The sequence below is a fragment of the Pseudorca crassidens genome, chromosome 16 (assembly GCF_039906515.1).
Source record: "Pseudorca crassidens isolate mPseCra1 chromosome 16, mPseCra1.hap1, whole genome shotgun sequence".
Lineage (NCBI taxonomy): Eukaryota > Metazoa > Chordata > Mammalia > Artiodactyla > Delphinidae > Pseudorca > Pseudorca crassidens.
Window position 1 is genome coordinate 50,416,487 of NC_090311.1, and position 18,822 is coordinate 50,435,308.

The window sequence follows — 18,822 nt, forward strand, 5'->3', positions numbered from 1 at the left end:
CAAAAAAATTAACTCAAACATAGGTGTTACACAAAAATTAACTCAATATGGATCACAGACCAAAATGTAAAATACAATACTATAAAACTTCTTGAAGTAGAAAAACAAAGTAGAAAAACTACATGACCTTGATCTGTGAAAGAAAAAATTAAGTTGGAATTTATTAAAATGTTTGGTCTGTAAAGGATACTATTTTTTTTAACATGTTTATTGGAGTATAATTGCTTTACAATGGTGTGTTAGTTTCTGCTTTATAACAAAGTGAATCAGCTATACATACACATATATCCCCATATCTCCTCCCTCTTTCGTCTCCCTCCCACCCTCCCTATCCCACCCCTCTAGGTGGACACAAAGCACCAAGCTGCTCTCCCTATGCTATGTGGCTGCTTCCCACCAGCTATCTATTTTACATTTGATAGTGTATATATGTGAAGGACACTTTTAAGAGAATGAAAAGACAAGGCACAGGCTGGGAAACACATGCAAAACACATATCTGATAAAAGACATATCCAAAATATACAAAGAACTCTTAAAACTCAACAGTAAGAAATGAATTTTAAAATGGGCAAAAGATCCAAACTGACACTTAAAGATATACAGATGACAAGCATATGAAAAGATGCTCAACATCATTTGTCATTAGGGAATTGCAAATTTAAAACAATAACAGGATACCACTATACACCTATTAGAATGCCTAAAACACAAAGCACTGACAATACCAATTGCTGGTGAGGACACAGAGGACCTAGAACTCTCACTCACTGCCAGTGGAAATGCAAGATGGTACAGCTACTTTGCAAAACAGTTTGGCAGTTTCTTATAAGGCTAAACAGTCTCACCACGTGATTGAGCATTTGCACTCTTTGGTATTTTCCCAAATGAATTGAAAACACCTGTCCACATAAATACCTGCATGTGAATATTTATAGCAGCTTTATTCATAATGGCCAAAAATGAAGCAACCAACATGTCCTTTGATAGCTGAATGGATAAACGAACTGCGGTACAATGCAATATTATTCATCAATAAAAAGAAATGAGGTAGCAAGCCACAGAAAGACCCGGAAGTATCTTAAATTCATATTGCTAAATGAAAGAAACCAATATGAAAAAGCTATGTGCTGTATGATTTCAATTATATGACATTCTTAAAAAGACAAAATTATAGAGATGGTCTATACATTAGTGTTTGCAAGGGGTTCACTGCAGGGAGGGATAAACACATAAAATATAGGGGACATTTTTTGGATGGTGAAACTATTCTTTATACAAGACATTAAGCATTTGTCAAAATTCAATGATCTTTATAGCACAAAGAGTAAATCTTAATGCATGCATATTTTTTTTTAAGTTTATGAAACAACCTCACTGAAGGAGGTGAAGGGAATAAAGCACTGTCCAAAGTAACTGTGGAAATGAATGGAGTCTGCAAGACTAAAGGTAAAGGAATTCTATATAAACACCTTACTTTAATTGATAAAGGTGTTTCCTATGGGGGTACAAATTAACAGTTCTTAAGTGACTAATCATTTAGGTTAGAACAGCAACTTCAACAACTCCTAAAATTCATAAAAGGCATTTAACTCCTCAGCCTCAGTGTCCTCACTAACCATAACTAGTTTATAACATCTATCTGATTCAACTCACAGAATTCAGTATTTTCTTCATAAATATTACTAACTATGCATCTACTCTATGCCAGGTCCTATGCTAGGTAAAAGGGACCTGGTAGTGAACTAATTACTCTTTTTTTTTTTCTTTAACAAACTACTTTTATTTTTTTAATTCATTTTTATCCGAGTATAGTTGATTTATAATGTTGTGTTAGTTTCTGCTGTACAGCAAAGTGAACCAGTTATACATATACATATATCCACTCTTTTTTAGATTCGTTTCCCATATAGGTTATTACAGAGTACTGAGTAGAGTTCCCTGTGCTGTACAGTAGGTTTTTATTAGTTATTTTACATATAGTAGTGTACATATGTCAATCCCAATCTCCCAATTTACCCCTCCCCTGCCTTTTCTCCCTTGGTAACCATAAGACAAACTACTTTTAAATTCACTAACTTTTTCTCTGAAACACAGGCTTTGACCCAGAAGGAGTTTAGACAGTCCAATAATTCCATTTTTATGAAAAAAGAAAAAATGCTCAGAAAAAAATAGTCATGGTCCCAGTACATAGACAGGAAGTGTGTATAAAGATCTGAAATAGAGATATTGATATAATATTTAAATTATATCTGTCTTATTCTAAAATCTGATTTGTAAACATCACTTGTCTTTCTGATTTGAGATACAAGATTTTTCTTCCTTTCCACTTTATTAATTCCACAGCTTCATCTCTAATTTCTCTCTACTTCACACTTTATACTATTAGTGTGCAGATATTCCTCTCACACATCACGATTTTGTGATCCCTCCAGGTCACTGTACATGCTATTCTTTATGCCTAAAATGCTCACCCTCCCTTTTCCTTGACCAGTTGGTCAACTTTGTATCCATTTTTCAAAACTCAACTCAGATGTCACTTCCTCTTAGTATATCATGCACATGCTAACACAGCATGCATGATATCATTTAAAAATTATACTATTTTGAATTCATAAAGGACAAAGACAGCCTTACACATATTCAGTAATTTCAGCACTTAACAGTGTGCCTGAGACATAGCAGAAGCTCAATAAATAATTACTGAATTGAACTTCATATTAAACAGATTTAATCTACAAGAAACAATATAGAGTGAAGAAAAACATTATGTTTAAAGGGTCACAACAACCATGTGTGATAAATTTAAACTTTGTTTTTAAACCTAAAAGTTACATTAACAGACCAAAAAAGAAGCTATGCTAGTAATTAAATAGACATGGGAAATTCACTAGTCTAGCTAAAAAAAAGGAAATTAAGAAAAATTTAGTTTTCCCACCTCATTCCGTCCCCTTATCTGTAAAATAGTTAAATGAGTTGGATTACATCCCTTCTATGCATTCAAGTTCTGTATTCTGTATCAGAGCATACTGTAAATATTAATGTCAGTTTGAGATTTTCATTTACCTATATCAGGACGGTCTCAACTTTCTGTAAGCTGTCCCTCCACTATTACACCTATGCTAATGTCACATTTTTAGTTACTTGCAACTTGCCATTATGACACGTGGTACCTTAGAAACTTACTTTGTAAATAGATTATGTCACAATGTGTATGGAAAAATACTGAATAATATTAAGCATTATATTTAGTTTAAGGGTTTCCATTTATTTTGAATTAAATGGCATGTCATCATGGCACCCATTTCAAAAAGTATGTATTGAGTCTTTATTTAGTGCCAGAAACCTAAAAGAATGATGAGAGAGAAAAATATCAACTATATTCAAGACATGTAGTAGGAACTGAAGATTAAAAGCAACTAGACAGACCTATATAAAGTGAGCACAGACCATGGAGAGCCAGTCAAGGAGTTTACATTTGACATTATAAGGAATGGGAAAATCATCAGGAAAATAAGAAGTCAAACTGATAATTTAGGATGATTCTGGCAAAATGAATGAGAGCAACAGTACTAATCATAACTTCTAAACGGGAGGAGGTGATACTTTTCTCCCCTACCGTCAATGAGTAACTGAATTTCATCAGCTGTACCCTCTAAACCCGTTTTCAAAATTGCTGACCCCACTACATCTTCACTCTGCCGTCACTTTAGCCCAAGCCACTACCACCCCTCACTTGAATGACAGCTTCCAGCATACTTTCTCTCTCTCTTCTAACTCTATCTTTTTTTTTTTTTTTAATTTATTTATTTACATTTTTGGCTGTGCGCAGGCTCTCTCTAGTTGTGGCTACTCTTGTTGCGGTGCACGGGCCTCCCATTGCAGTGGTCTCTCCTGTTGTGGGGCACGGGCTCCAGGCGCACAGGCCTCAGCAGTTGTGACCTGCGGACTCCAGAGCATAGGCCCAGCAGCTGTGGTGCACGGGCCCAGGTGCTCCACGGCATGTGGGACCTTCCCGGACCAGGGCTTGAACCCGTGTCCCCTGCATTGGCAGACAGATTCTTAACCACTGCGCCACCAGGGAAGCCCCCTAATTCAATCTTTATACAGAGCGTTTTTAAAATGTGAATCAAATTATGTTCCTTTCCAGCTTAAAATCCTCCAACAACTCCCCTTCAGTTTTTAGGATAAAGATTCAAACGCTTTGTGCTCCATAAAAGCTCTATACTAATAGCCTCCTCTCTCCTGCCACTCCTCCCCTCTGTGTCAGTGCTCAGGCCATACTGGCCTTCTCATATTTCCCCAAACACTCCATGATCCCTTCCTACTTCAAGGCATTTCCATATGCCGTTTACTAAAACACCTGACATTCTTCCAATTACATATACCCTTTTTACCTACTGTATCCCTGGGCCAACTAAGCCTAAACATCATTTCCTGAAACAGCCTTACCTTACACTCACACCAGACCAGGTTTTCCAATAATACACTTTCACACTTTGTAATTCTCCTTTGTAGCACCTTCTCCACATATCGATTGAAGATAATGAGTTAGCTAAATATTTCAACTACATGTGCCTTAATAGAATATAAGCACGAAAACAGATCCTACAGCTGTCTTGATCACTGTATCCTCAGTGCTCTGCACATGATGGTCACTCAAATATGTTAAATGAATTGATGGATACCTTCCACTGGGGGTCAGAGGAAGAACGGCGTAGCAATGACAACAAAGAGAAAATTAAATGCCTAAAAATATTCCATAGACTTTTCATTGGTTTAAAAAGTTAACTCCTGAATCTTTAAAATTATCTGCAGTGTTCTAATGTAGGGGTCAGCAAACGTCTTCTCAAAGCCCAGATAGTAAATATTTAGGTTTGTGTACAATAGTCTCTGTTGTAACTACTTAATAGTGCCACAGTAGCATGAAAGTAGCCACAGACTACATGTAAATTAAACTTTACATATACGTAAATTTACTTACAAAAATGGGTGGGGCTTCCCTGGTGGCACAGTGGTTGAGAGTCCGCCTGCCGATGCTGGGGACACGGGTTCATGCCCCTGTCCGGGAGGATCTCACATGCCACGGAGCGGCTAGGCCCGTGAGCCATGGCCGCTGAGCCTGAGCCTGCGTGTCCGGAGCCTGTGCTCCGCAACGGGAGAGGCCACAACAGTAAGAGGCCCGTGTACCACAAAAAAAAAAAAAAAGTGTGGGCAGCCTCAAGGCTGTAGCTTGCTGGTTCCTGTTAATATACCCCAAAGAAACAGGAAACAGAAATTAAAGCCAATAAAACTAAATACGAAAAATAAAAACCAAATTTGATATTCTAGTATTCCTCTGCTACATTTCTAGACCACAGGAAATTCCAAAATTCAGTGCAAAAAAACCTATGGGAGTCCTATACCCACATAAATGACTGCTAAGAATATTATGATATTCGGCATACATTTAAGTCTCAATAAAGTCTAGCAACATCAGCCACGAAGGTAGAAACCCAAATCTAGCCAGCTCTTCCCTTAGTAAAACACAGGAAAAAAATGTGTAATAAAACGTGTTAGCATCATGAGGCATAACTACTTACTGATGTGTCAAAAGCATTCAAGCAAGAATTTGAATCTACATTTCAAAGTAAAAAAGGTTCTATTTAAATGATAAGGTTAAACCTGCCTACTATGTGAACATAAGTCAAGGCTGATAAAATAGAAAAATAAAGCTAGACACTTTCAGGGAAAATCTGGTTCAACCACTTCTTTAGCCTTCCATAAAAATCCTTCCAAAAATAAAAGCACTCCATGTGATGATTTAAAATTATCAATCCCTAAATATATCAGTGTTAGGAAATCAGTCATTGTGACATTGTAATTCAATTCCTCTGCAATGAAAGCTCTTATATTGGTCACAGCACCACAGCAAAGAGGGTTGCGATTCGCTGTACAACAGTGAAAATGTTTTTGCCTCTAATTGTTCACATACACTATGATTCGGACAATATTTACTAACAAAAAAAATGCTGTATTTCATGTTCAAAAAAGTTAAATGTCAACTAAAAGTTTCCTGAGTTTTAAAATGCTCAGTTATCCTGAGTAGATAGAAGGCTGAAAAACAAGAATACCGGACCGAGAGTACAACAGTCAGCAAGCTAGTTCCCAACCTATCAATATCAGTTTATTCAACGCATCTAAACTCATCCAAATCTGAAGCAAGAGTTAGTAACTGGTCGATAGCTACTTCAAAGGATTATTATAAAAATACAAAAGATGATAAATTAAAAATATACTTACTGCAGCAAACAAAGATAACTTCAAATCAGTACCTATGTCAGAGTCCTCAAGACCACCCCCAGGTTAGATGGTTCACAAGAAGGACTCACAGGACTCAGCAGTCATAGATATTCACAGCTAAGATTTGTTCCAGCACAAGGACACGAAACAAAATAAAAAAAGGAAAAGGTTGGGGCTTCCCTGGTGGCGCAGTGGTTGAGAGTCTGCCTGCTGATGCTGGGAACACGGGTTCATGCCCGTGGAAGGGTCCGGGAAGATCCCACGTGCCACGGAGCGGCTGGGACCGTGAGCTATGGCTGCTGAGCCTGCGCGTCCAGAGCCTGTGCTCCACAACAGGAGAGGCCACAACAGTGAGAGGCCCACGTACCGCAAAAAAAAAAAAAAAAAAAAAAAAAAAAAGGAAAAGGCACATGGGATGAAGTTGAAGAAACAATGTATAAGCTTCCAAGAGTCCTCTCCCAGTGGAATCGCAGCGTGTGTTTAATTCCTCAAGCAACAAGTTGTAACAACACATGAAAAGTGTTGTCTATTACAGATGTTCCTAAGAAATTCGGTTGTTTTTATTGAGGGCTGGTGACATGGGCACCCTCTGACTAGGACATACCAAAACCCCAGAACCCCAGAAGGAAAGCAGGTACACAGCATAAACCACATGCACAGTTGAGGCACAGTGAACCACTCTTTATCACTTAGGGAAAGTTTTGTATCACAGTAAGGGAACTGTTTACCAGCAAAGGGCCAGCTAAGGAATAGGCAATCTCAGGCCTGCTGTGTTAAGTCTTTTTTGCACAGCAAGTATATTATGAAAGAATATTACTGAGGGTAAATTATTATGCCTCATACCAACTTCAGATGGATTAAAGTCTTAAATGTAAAAAAATGAAGACAACAGGAAAATAATAAATGGCTAACATTTGTTGAGCTCTTGCTATTTCCCTGGCATTAAGTATTTTATATGTATGACCTTACTTAAGGTTCACAGCAATTCCAGGGGGTGGTCCGAGATGACACTCAAAATACTCAACAACCATTATCACATAGCTGTTAAAACATTCACGCATGTACTTCCTAATATCAGCCCTGTAGATATATACTGTTATTATCTCCATTTTATTAAAAAAAAAAAAAAAGGGAACAGAGAATCCAAAGATATACAACTAGTACATGACAGTGACGGGATTTTTAATCTAACCTGTCTCAGAGCCCTGGCTCTTGTCTTTATTACACACACACACACACACACACACACACACACACACACACACACAGTAAAAACCATAAAGAAAAACATCACTAAATTTAATTACATGAAAATTTAAAACTATACATGGTAAAGGCAACAAAAAAAGTCAGAAGCCAATGGCTGAGAGAAGATATTTGTGACACATTTAACAAGAATTAAATTCAGACCACACAAGAAACTTTTTCTTATCAATAAGAAAAAGACAAACAACTCAGTAGAAAAATCAGTAAATAAGTAATACACAGAAAAGGAAACCAACCAGTAAATATATGAAAAAATTAATAGTGATATAGATGCAAATTAAAATGAGTATCATTTCACACTCAACAGACTGGCTAAAATTTTAAAGTTAGATAATAGCAAGTGGGCTAAGATGAGGAGCAAGAGAAATTTTCATTCACTGCTGCAAAGTATAAATTAGTAGAACCATTTTAGGAAGATATTTGGCAGCATCTGGTAAAGCTGAATATCCACAGATCCTCTGATCCAGTGATGCTATCCCCAGGTTTATATCCTAGAGAAATTCTGACGTATAAGATCAAAGAAACATGAGTAAGAATGTTCACTGCTGCACTATCTTGATATTATCTGTGAGGAATAACTTGAATGTCCATTAGCAGAGGAACGGAGAGCAAAAGAATGGTATATTTAAACGATATTATACAGTAGTAAAAATAAATGAAATAGACCTATAATATAAATACACATGTACCGCAAAGACATAAAACTGAGTAAAAAAAAAAATCACAGAACATCATGTATCACTTATATAAGTTGTAAAACAGACATACAAAACAATATCATGTATTATCCACAGATACATAAATGCATTAAAGGTTAAAAAAAAAAGATGGCCTATATAACATGGTTTAGAATTCATTGTTTTAAAGTAAGACACATTAGAAGAAACTCATTTTTATATTTGCTACTAGGGTGCTAATGAATGAATTAGCAGGAATCAGTAATCAGGAAAGAAAAAGTGAACATCACTACAAGACCATAAGGATGTTTAAAAAAAAATAAGATAATCCTGAACAACCTTCACCAACAAATGACATCTTAGATGAAACAGACAAGTTCTCAAAACCAACACAAGAAGAAATATATATATAAACCTTAACGGGCCAACATCTATTTTAAAAATTAAATCTGTTCTTAAAATTCTTTTCCCAAAGAAAACTCCAGGTCCAAAAGGTTTCGTTGGTGAATTCTTTTAAACATTTAAGGAAGAAGCCACATGAATTGTACATAAACTCTTCAAAGGAAAAAAAAAAAAAGTAACACTTTTCAACCCATTTATAAAGCCAACATAACCCTTATACCAGAACACCACAAGAATACCCCTCCCCCGCAAAAAAAGAGGAAAATTACAAAGCAATCCTGCTCATGAACATAAATGCAAAAAAAAGAACATAAATATATATTCAATATTAGGAAATCAAGTTTATAATAAATGTTAAACAACATTTATTATTATAAGAGCATAGTACATCACACTCAAGTGCCAAGTAAATCTATTTCAGGGATGGAAAGGTGGTTTAATATTTGCAAATCAATAAATACAATCTAGGGAATTCCCTGGCAGTACAGTGGTTAAGACTCCACACTTCCACTGCAGGGGGCATGGGTTCAGTCCCTGGTCGGGAAACTAAGATCCTGCAAGCGGCACAGCACGGCCCAAAAAAAAAAAAAAAAAAGAAATGCAATCTACCACACTAACAGAAATAATAATAATAATTTAATCATTTCAATAAATGTAGAGAAAGTGTTTGATAACAAAATTAACATTCACTCACAACAAAAATTCAGCAAATAAAGTAAAAGGGAACTTCTTTAATCTGATGAAAAGTATCTACAACCCCCACACACACACAAATATCCACACACACAAATATTAATGGTGAGCTATTAAAATTTTCCTAAAATTCTATCACCATTTCAATTCAACATTATGTTGGAGGTTCTAACCAGTGCAATAAAGGGTGGGGTGGGAGGGGGGGTTAGGAGGGATGTTGAGCCTTTGCAAATGGTATCACTGTATAGTATATGTAGAAATTCCAAAAACATTCACAGGCAAATTATCAAAACTAATAAGTGGATTTACCAAGGTCACTGAAAAAACAGGTCAAAATATAAAAATCAGGAAATAAAATTTTTAAAGTGGTACCATTTATAGCAACCAAATCAAATACCTAAAAATAATGCAAATATGTATAAAATTTTACAGAAAAGTACAAAATGTTAGCAATAAATATTTCTTAAAGTCCCAAATAAATGGAGGAGCAGACCATACCCATAAAGTAGAAGACTCACTATAGTAAATATGTCATTTCTCCCCAAATTGGTCTATAAATTCAATGCAATCCCATTCAAAATTCCTATAGGTTCTTTGTAGAAACTGACAAACTCATTCTAACATTTAAATAGATTACAAAAAACCAACTAGGGAAACCTTGGAAAAGAACAAAACTAGAAGACTTACACTACCAGATGTCAATACTTATTTTAAAGCTACAACAATTAAAGCAGTGTAGCACTGACACAAGGATAAACAAAGAAACCAATGAACTAAAAGAGAGGCAAGAAATACATAGATACAATTACTAACTTAGGACAAAGAAAACCCTGCAGTAGAGTAGGAAAAATATGACTTTTCCAAAAAAAAGAAAAAAAAATTAATCTTGACCTCTACCTCATATCATGCACATAAATAATTCCCAGATGGCTTGTAGACCTTACTATGAAAGGTTAAAAAACAAAGCTTTTAAAAATAAACATTGGGGGCTTCCCTGGTGGCGCAGTGGTTGAGAGTCCACCTGCCGATGCAGGGGACACGGGTTCATGCCCCGGTCCAGGAAGATCCCACATGCCGCGGAGCGGCTGGTCCCGTGAGCCATGGCCGCTGAGCCTGCGCGTCTGGAGCCTGTGCTCCACAGCGGGAGAGGCCTCCACACCGCAAAAAAAAAAAAAAAAATTGGAATATACCTTCATAACTTTAGAGTAGACAAAAAATTCTCACAGTGCAAAAAGTGCTAATAATAAAGGAAAAATGTTAAATTGTTAAATTCTACTCATCAAAAGACACTATTAAAAGGTTTTAAAAGCAATCCATATATATAAAAATGTATACACATATGTGTATATGTGTGTATATATATAAAATTTATATCCAAAATATATAAAGGATTTTTACAAAACAATTAAGAAAAAATACATAAAGCCCAACAGAAGGCACTTCACAGAAGAGTATATACTAATGGCAAACAAGTAGTTACCACAAACCACAGGACAAAAATCTCAATGCAATACTACTATACCCCCACCAGAATAGCAAAAATGCAAAAAAAAAACAGACAACATAAAGTATAAACTAGAAAGTGGAATTTCGGGAATGCTTATTTACTGCTAGTGAGAGTTTAAACGGATACAACCACTTCGGAAAACTGAAAGCATCTAAAGCTATAGACATAAGTATACACTATAATCCAGCAATTCCTCTCCTACATATTTTGTGAACAGAAATGCATAAATGTTCACCAAAAAACATGTTGCAAAATCTTCACAGCAGAAGCAGTAGCCCAAAACCAGATACAATCTAAATGTCCATCAATAGCAGAATAAAATAACTTATAATATATTCACACAATGGATTGTTATGTAACAAGAAGAATGAGCAAACAACTAACAAATATGCATATAACATTTACTGGAAGAAGCCAGATATAAATAACACATGTCTATAATTCTACTCATATTGAATTCAGGAATAGGCAAAACTAAGCTACAGCAATAGAAATCAGAACAGTGGTTGCTCCTGGGGTGGGATAACAGAATGACTGAAGAGCACAAGAAATATTCTGGTGTGCTGGAAATATTCTATATCATAAATGTGGATGATTGTTAAACAAGTATACACATTTTCAAAATTCCCTATGCTATATGCAAAAGATCTGTACATTTTATTGTATTTAAATTATACCTCAACAAACCACTGTCAATATTTAAGCAAAAAAAAAAAAGCCTAGATTCTAGACAAGTGCTATGCAAAGTAGTCCGTCTACAAACTGTGAGGACCTATGACAAGATAAGGAGCTTGCACCAGACTGCATCAACACACTGCTTTCTTCAAAGAGAAAGTCAGCTGAACTAAACAATGGATTTCAACTAAACTGTTAGTTGTGGACACAGCTGACTCACATTCTAGTGAAGGCTCCTAACCTCAACCTGGACCGGAATGAGCACTGTTGTAAAGAACAACCATAGTGGTGCTTGTGGAGAAGATTAGGAAATGTCTTTGGTGAGACAAAGGAGGCAATGGAGAGACAAAGGAAAATGAGAACAGGCTAAAGTTCTTTTGGGGTAAGTTAGATATACTATTTTAGAAAAAGGAGAAAGAAGAAACAGAAAAAGTGAGATAATTTAAATAAAAATATAAGATAACAGAGTTAATTCCAAGTATATCAATAAATGCAAACATAAAGGACCAAACTCACCAGTTAAAAACAAAAGACAGACTGTATTATTTATTTATTTATTTATTTTAAATTTTTTTGCGGTACGCGGGCCTCTCACTGCTGTGGCCTCTCCCGTTGCAGAGTACAGGCTCCGGACGCGCAGGCTCAGTGGCCACGGCTCACGGGCTCAGCCGCTCCGCGGCACATGGGATCTTCCTGGACCGGGGCACGAACCCGTCTCCCCTGCATTGGCAGGCGGATTCTCAACCACTGCGCCACCAGGGAAGCCCAGATAGTATTTTTTAAAAAATAATAACCTATTATATATCAAAAGAGCTGATAGTGAAAGGATAGAAAACATATAAATAAAACTGGTAAAGTATACTAATTCTGAAAAAAAAGAGGCCTTAAGACAAAAAGCATAATGAGGCTTAGAGAGGTTCACTAAACAATGACTGAAAGTCCAATTCACCAAGGAAACAATTCTAAACAGGTACACATGTAACAAAATTAATTTAAAATAGAAAAAAGCAAACAGTTGATAGAATTTTAGAGCATAAATGGTAAATCTACTATCACAGTAGATCTTAACACACTCTTTTCAACTTTTACCATCAATTCGCCATCCTTTCTCAGACTATCTTCTTAGATCCAAAGAGAATGACACACAGACACCATTCCGTTCCAAAGCACAGAATGAACACTTTGTAGTCTCCCATCCCATATACACAAGCCAAATAATCGAGGAGGAAATTCATGGATCTTAGAGACTAATGGTCAATTCAGACGTGTACTGAAGTCTTCCAGAGGCTATTTCATCATTTATGTTACAAGAACAGTGAACTGTCTGAAAAATGTCAGGTACTAGGCAGCTGACTGCTGCCATCTACTGGACACAATGGTCATTTCAACTTCAATCATATTCGCTTAAAAAGTTCTAGTAAGAGCACATAAGGCCCTAAACCGTAATCTTTTCTGAACTTCCTTTATCTAACGAAATAAGAGATGCTGCCTCTAAATTAAGTACGTGTCCTCTCCATGTCTGTGCAATTTAACAAGCCTCTGGTAACATTTATTTTTTTCCAAGTCACAGGTTTATATGAATAAACCTGTGAAAATTACATCACCTGAAGTCTACCTGGAATTTAATATACCACAAAGACTACCAATTTTCCCATACAACTACTGGAAAATTGATTTTATATACTCAGTAACTACAGGGAATAACTTTAATCACACCAACTATACTTTACTCACATGGCATATAATCCACATTACTTGCAATTTTTCTTAAAATATGCATGTATAAATATATGGTAGGTCCTCTAGTGCTCATTCATATCTGGTGCCCTCGCCTACCAGGCACACAGGAAAATTACACTTCCTGCCCACTCAGTACATAAGATTAGTTCCAGTCAGTATGTTGTGAGTAAAAGTGCCATATGCCACCTGCAGGCCACAGCAGTAACTGCATGTGTGAGGCCCTCTGCCAGTAACTGCATGTGTGAGAACCTCGTTACCAGAGTGACAAAGGGTCTCAAAAGAGCCCCAAGATCAAAGCAGCTTGGAACACTGAAGACAGTTGCCCTAGAGAGTTGTCCAGACCTACAATAGACATTTTAAGGGTAAAAAATAAACTTTTATTGTGTTAAGTCACTGAGAGTTGGCACTGAGAATGTTACCTCAGCACAGCCTAGCCCAGGATTTCTCATCAGCAGCACTATTTACATCTTGGGCTGGATAAATCTTTGTTGTGGGTGCTATCCTGTGCATTACAGGATGTTAAGCAGTATCCCGGTGTGTACCCATTAGTTGCCAGCAGCATCCCTCAATGTGACAACCAAAAATGTCTCCAGACATTGCCTTCCCCTACTGAGAACCACTAACCTAGCTTAACCTGAACAGTACAGGGTGTCCATATGAATATGTGTGTGTATTTATTTACATACAGCTGACCTTTGAAAAACATGAGGTTAGAGGTGCTGACCCTCTGCACTGTTGAAAATCCACATTTAACTTACAATCGGCCCTCTATATATACACTGTTCCTCCATACCCGCGTTTCCGCATCCGCAAATTCAACCAACCACAGACTGTGTAGTACTGTAGTATTTTTACTATTGAAAAAGATTCATATATAAGTGGACCCTCGTAGTTCGAACCCATGTTATTCAAGGGTCAACTATATTATGAATGTGTATGAGAACATATTTAACTCGTGCTATATTATACAAATATATGCTTTATTATGTATTAAGACCAGATGTTTTGTAGGCCTTTAAGAGATATGAATTCCCATTTCTCAAACTAGGAAAGTTAGTTCATAAACTTAAAAAATCCAATCAATATCCCAAGTCTCTCTATAGCAAAGTAAACAAAATGTTCCAAAATGGTATATAAATCCATACATACTATGCTGTTCATCTCAGAGGACTCATAGCTCCCAACTGGGTGGACATTTCCAATGGGCTCCAAGCCCTCTTCATCCCACATGTACGTTCCATCAGAGCTATCAGATGGAGAGAGTTCAAATGAAGAACCAGCTCTGTAATCTGTATCTGGTGAAATCAAGTTGTTTCCAGAAGCATGTTTTGAACATTCACTCCTGTCTTCAGTTGATTTTTTAAAAGAGACGAAAAATAAGTTATTAATTCATAAAAATATAATTATTTCTCAGGTTCAAAAATATAAGATTTAATAATTTGATATATTATAGCAAAAAAGTTGGCAAAAAATATTCATAACTAGAATCTTCTAAATCTAAACAATAAAAAAATCAAGATGCAAAATCTTAAAAATAAACTATTGAAATATTTCCCAATAAAGAAAATTCATTGAGCCATCTTTCACTTCTGCAACATTTCTAGAAATGTACATAAAGCCTCATATTCTTTGAATATTTCCTAAGATATTTATTTTTAAGCACTGCCCAGGAAAGTCTTTACTCTGTGTATATCATTTAACCTTGCAGTTGACTCCTTATAAGGAAATAACTTGCTCCAGCAGTCACTCCTAACTAGAAGACCCTCAGGCAGTCAAGGGTGTATGCATATCTCCAGGGATGGCCTAGTCCTTCAACCAGATTACATGCCTATACCCAAACCATCAGTTTGTTCCTTTTTCAGGCCAGATGGGCACAGAGATAAATTTTCTCCAGTATTTAGCACCAGGATTACCAAGTATAAGAAGAAATGTTTAACAGGTGCTATCTCACTCTCAATTAAAAAAATTAAGCTCCTCTGGAAGTTTAACTATTAAGTCTACTAAGCAAGAAATCTAACTCTTCCTTTAAAAAAATGAAAATTGCCTAGGATAAAAAAATTCATTAGATTGGACATAACCTATATTAGTCCATTTACCCTTTGGTACAGCTTTACTCTTAACAAATAGTAGTGATCTACTACCCTAAAGGAAGAGATGGTTTAAAACAGGCTGCCACTGATTGGAGGAAGCAGGGAAAAAAAATAATTTTGAAGCAAGCAGGAATAAGCCTGCGTGTGACAAAGAAGAGCAAAGGTAAAATACCATAAGGGAATGAATATTTTTATGGATGTTGTTTTAGCATGAAAAATAGAACAAGGGACAAAAGTCACAAGGAAGGTAAATGTTGCCCCATTCCAATTTTGTCTAGATCCATCCTTCCATGAAATTGTTAGTATCCTGGTATTAATCAGAAGATAATCCTAAGTGGAAATTCAGTTCTATTATCTAGGAGAAAGCAAAAAAAATTAAGGACATTAATATTTACCAGAGACACTTATATCTATCCACTCATCAGTTTTACTGAAGGATTTTTCATTTTCCTTGGGGGAATCAAATATATCCTTTGGTGGTTCATTTTCACACTTTTCTTCTTTGAGAGAAATTTCCTCTGGAGTTACTCTAGTTCTGTTGGAATCTTCTATATCTATAAAATCATCACTGAAGTCTTCACTTAAATCATTCTTATCAGAAGATGACAGAGAAGACAATGAAATGTCATCCACATCATCACCCAGGTATCTAATTTTAGTATCATGTTTCATGGTCTGGTCATTTTCTGTTATATAACTATCATTTTCAATTAGTTCTTGGTCCTTATCCTTAGCTCTGTCCTTAGCCACAAGTGCAGCATCTTCCTCTATACATGTGTCAGCCGGTGAATTTTTATTACCATCAACTGTGATAGTCCCAGAAAATGGAGATCGGCCAGATTTCAGTAGAGAGGGATGAACCATCCTATAACCCAAAGTGGAAGTTACACCCGGGCCATTTGGTAAAGCCAACTTCTTTCCACCAGCAGCATAAGGCCTATTAAATCCATACATTAAATGTTCATTCCCATTGAGTACTTCCGACTGCCGAGAATTTCTTGCTAGCATACTTGACCTCAGAGGCACTCTAATGGGTAGCTGTTGATTCTGATAAGGCTTTGTAAGATCTGCAGCTCTATTGAAGGAATGTGATCTGGTTATAGATGAAGGTGGAAGGAATGAATTCTGAATGGAATGTGAAAAACTCTGTGACCTAACCATTTTTTCACAAGCAAGAGATTTAATATTATCTAGGGATTGTGCTAAGCTTTCTCCAGAACTGCTTCTGGTGGCACAGGAGTTTGCTCTAGGCCTTTGGATGCTACCAGCTGATCGGTTTCCATAAAATCCATTCAACTGCGACTTTGGAGCACTGACTGAAGCATATGAAGTCCTTCCTAATAATGTGCCTTTGGTGAATTTACCCAAATTAGACGGTCCAGACAAAGACTTTTGGTTTAACTCTTCTGCAGATGACACAAACATAGTAGATGTCTTTGCTAACTTTGATGTGAGTAAAGAAATACTTTTCAAACCTCCCTTCATCCCATTTTTATCAAACATTCCTTGAGCAGGTGCATGTTTTTCAGGATCAATTTCTTTATCATGTGAACTCTGAGTACCGTTAGGCTCTTCAGGACTTTGTGCACTAAACTGGTATTTATTTGCCGTTCTCCAGTTAAATGAATGGGACAATGAACAATCAGAGCCATTATTTTTGATGTAACTTTTGGCATTGCTACTCTTGGAAGTTCCCAATAAATTAACAGGTTTTCCATTTGGCATTGGTTGCAGTGTACTTCTTACAGGTTTTGTTCCATACTTTGGCAACTTGGAACCCAAAAAAGTCTTGATTTGTGTTTTTTCTTCCATGAGCTATATGGTGCATTTGTTCTTAAAATTTGACAAAATCTGAGGAGACAAAAAAGCAGATTAAACATTTCTAAATAAGGATAATTACATGAATTATTACATAATATGAATGCATATTCTTAAATAAATGCAGCAAAAACCAAGTTACTCATAATTCCTACAGAACTCTTAATAAATACTGATTACACTAATTAATAACTTCATGTTAGAAGAAAATAAACATTTTTGTAAACCCTTTTATTAACTTGGGCTATGGATGATGATAGCAAAATCCAGAAATAATAAAATTAGACTATCAAATTTGTATTAAAAAATAACACTTCTACAGCACATCTTCCAATTTCCAATCCAAATTATTTTTTCCATTTTGGGTAATATTATTTCCTTCAAAAATAAAAACGTGACTTTGTTTTTTTTTTGGGGGGGTTCGCGGGCCTCTCACTGTTGTGGCCTCTCCCGTTGTGGAGCACAGGCTCCAGACGCGCAGGCTCAGCGGCCATGGCTTACGGGCCTAGCCGCTCCGCGGCATGTGGGATCTTCCCGGACCGCGGCACGAACCCGTGTCTCCTGCATCGGCAGGCGGACTCTCAACCACTGCGCCACCAGGGAAGCCCTGGTTTTTTTTTTAAGTGCACTTGATCTTATAAAAACTGGAATGCAATTTAAAACTTTCATTATTAAAGTTACGAGAAGGATGTAGATAAAGAATCCAACAGCACCAAAAAAATTCTTCTGGCATCAAGGGCTGAAATGTCAGCTGTCATGTTAAGCAAATATCTCAAAAGAATTTCTATCCAGTAATATAAACATACATTACAGTTAGTGTCAGGGTGAGAAGTATAATGAGTTAATAACATTGATTAGTCCATTAATCTCAACCTCTCAAATTTTTTTTCTTTAATATTTATTTATTTGGTTGCACCAGGTCTTAAGTTGCAGCAGGCAGGCTCCTTAGTTGTGGCATGCGAACTCTTAGCTGCAGCATGCATGCGGGATCTAGTTCCCTGACCAGGGATCGAACCCAGGACCCCTGCATAGGGAGCGTGAAGTCTTATCCATTGCACCACCAGGGAAGTCCCTCAAATTATTTTAAAGGTAATAAACAACAACAAAAAGGTTCAATGAACACAAAAGAGCATAAAAATAAAGTGTCCTCTATGTGAGTAACTTTAATAAATTATGTCATCTGATGAGATTACAAAAATGAGATAAAAATATTAAAATGCCCTAACATTAACAAAAATATAATATGGTCACTATATGTTCACTGTGGTTATATAAAAATGTTGTAACACGGGCTTCCCTGGTGGTGCAGTGGTTGAGAGTCCACCTGCCGATGCAGGGGACATGGGTTCGTGCCCCGGTCCGGGAAGATCCCACATGCCACGGAGCGGCTGGGCCCGTGAGCCATGGCTGCTGAGCCTGCGCGTCCAGAGCCTATGCTCCGCAACGGGAGAGGCCACAACAGTGAGAGGCCCACGTATCGCACACACACAAAAAAAGAGACAGACTAGGGCTACCCTGGTGGCACAGTGGTTGGGAATCTGACTGCCAACGCAGGGAACAAGGGTTCAAGCCTTGGTCCGGGAAGTTCCCACGAGCCACGGAGCGGTGAAGCCCATGCACCACAACTGCTGAGCCTGCGCTCTAGAGCCCGCGAGCCACAACTACAGAAGCCC

At 36.9% G+C, this 18,822-nt stretch overlaps 1 protein-coding gene across 12 annotated transcripts in view; it reads right to left on the reverse strand.

Annotated features, from left to right (window-relative positions):
* Nucleotides 1-18,822, reverse strand: part of CCSER2 (coiled-coil serine rich protein 2) — a 162,823-nt gene that overhangs the window by 110,912 nt on the left and 33,089 nt on the right. For all 12 annotated transcript variants that reach the window (XR_010935906.1, XM_067710328.1, XM_067710329.1 and 9 more), the window contains exons 2-3: nt 15,727-17,182; nt 14,391-14,587 (exon numbers count right to left, since the gene is read on the reverse strand). Coding sequence is in view for 11 of the 12 variants with exons in the window: in XM_067710328.1 (XP_067566429.1) it covers nt 14,391-14,587; nt 15,727-17,143 (1,614 nt within the window). In the remaining variant the exon portion in view is untranslated. The remainder of the gene's footprint in view (nt 1-14,390; nt 14,588-15,726; nt 17,183-18,822) is intronic.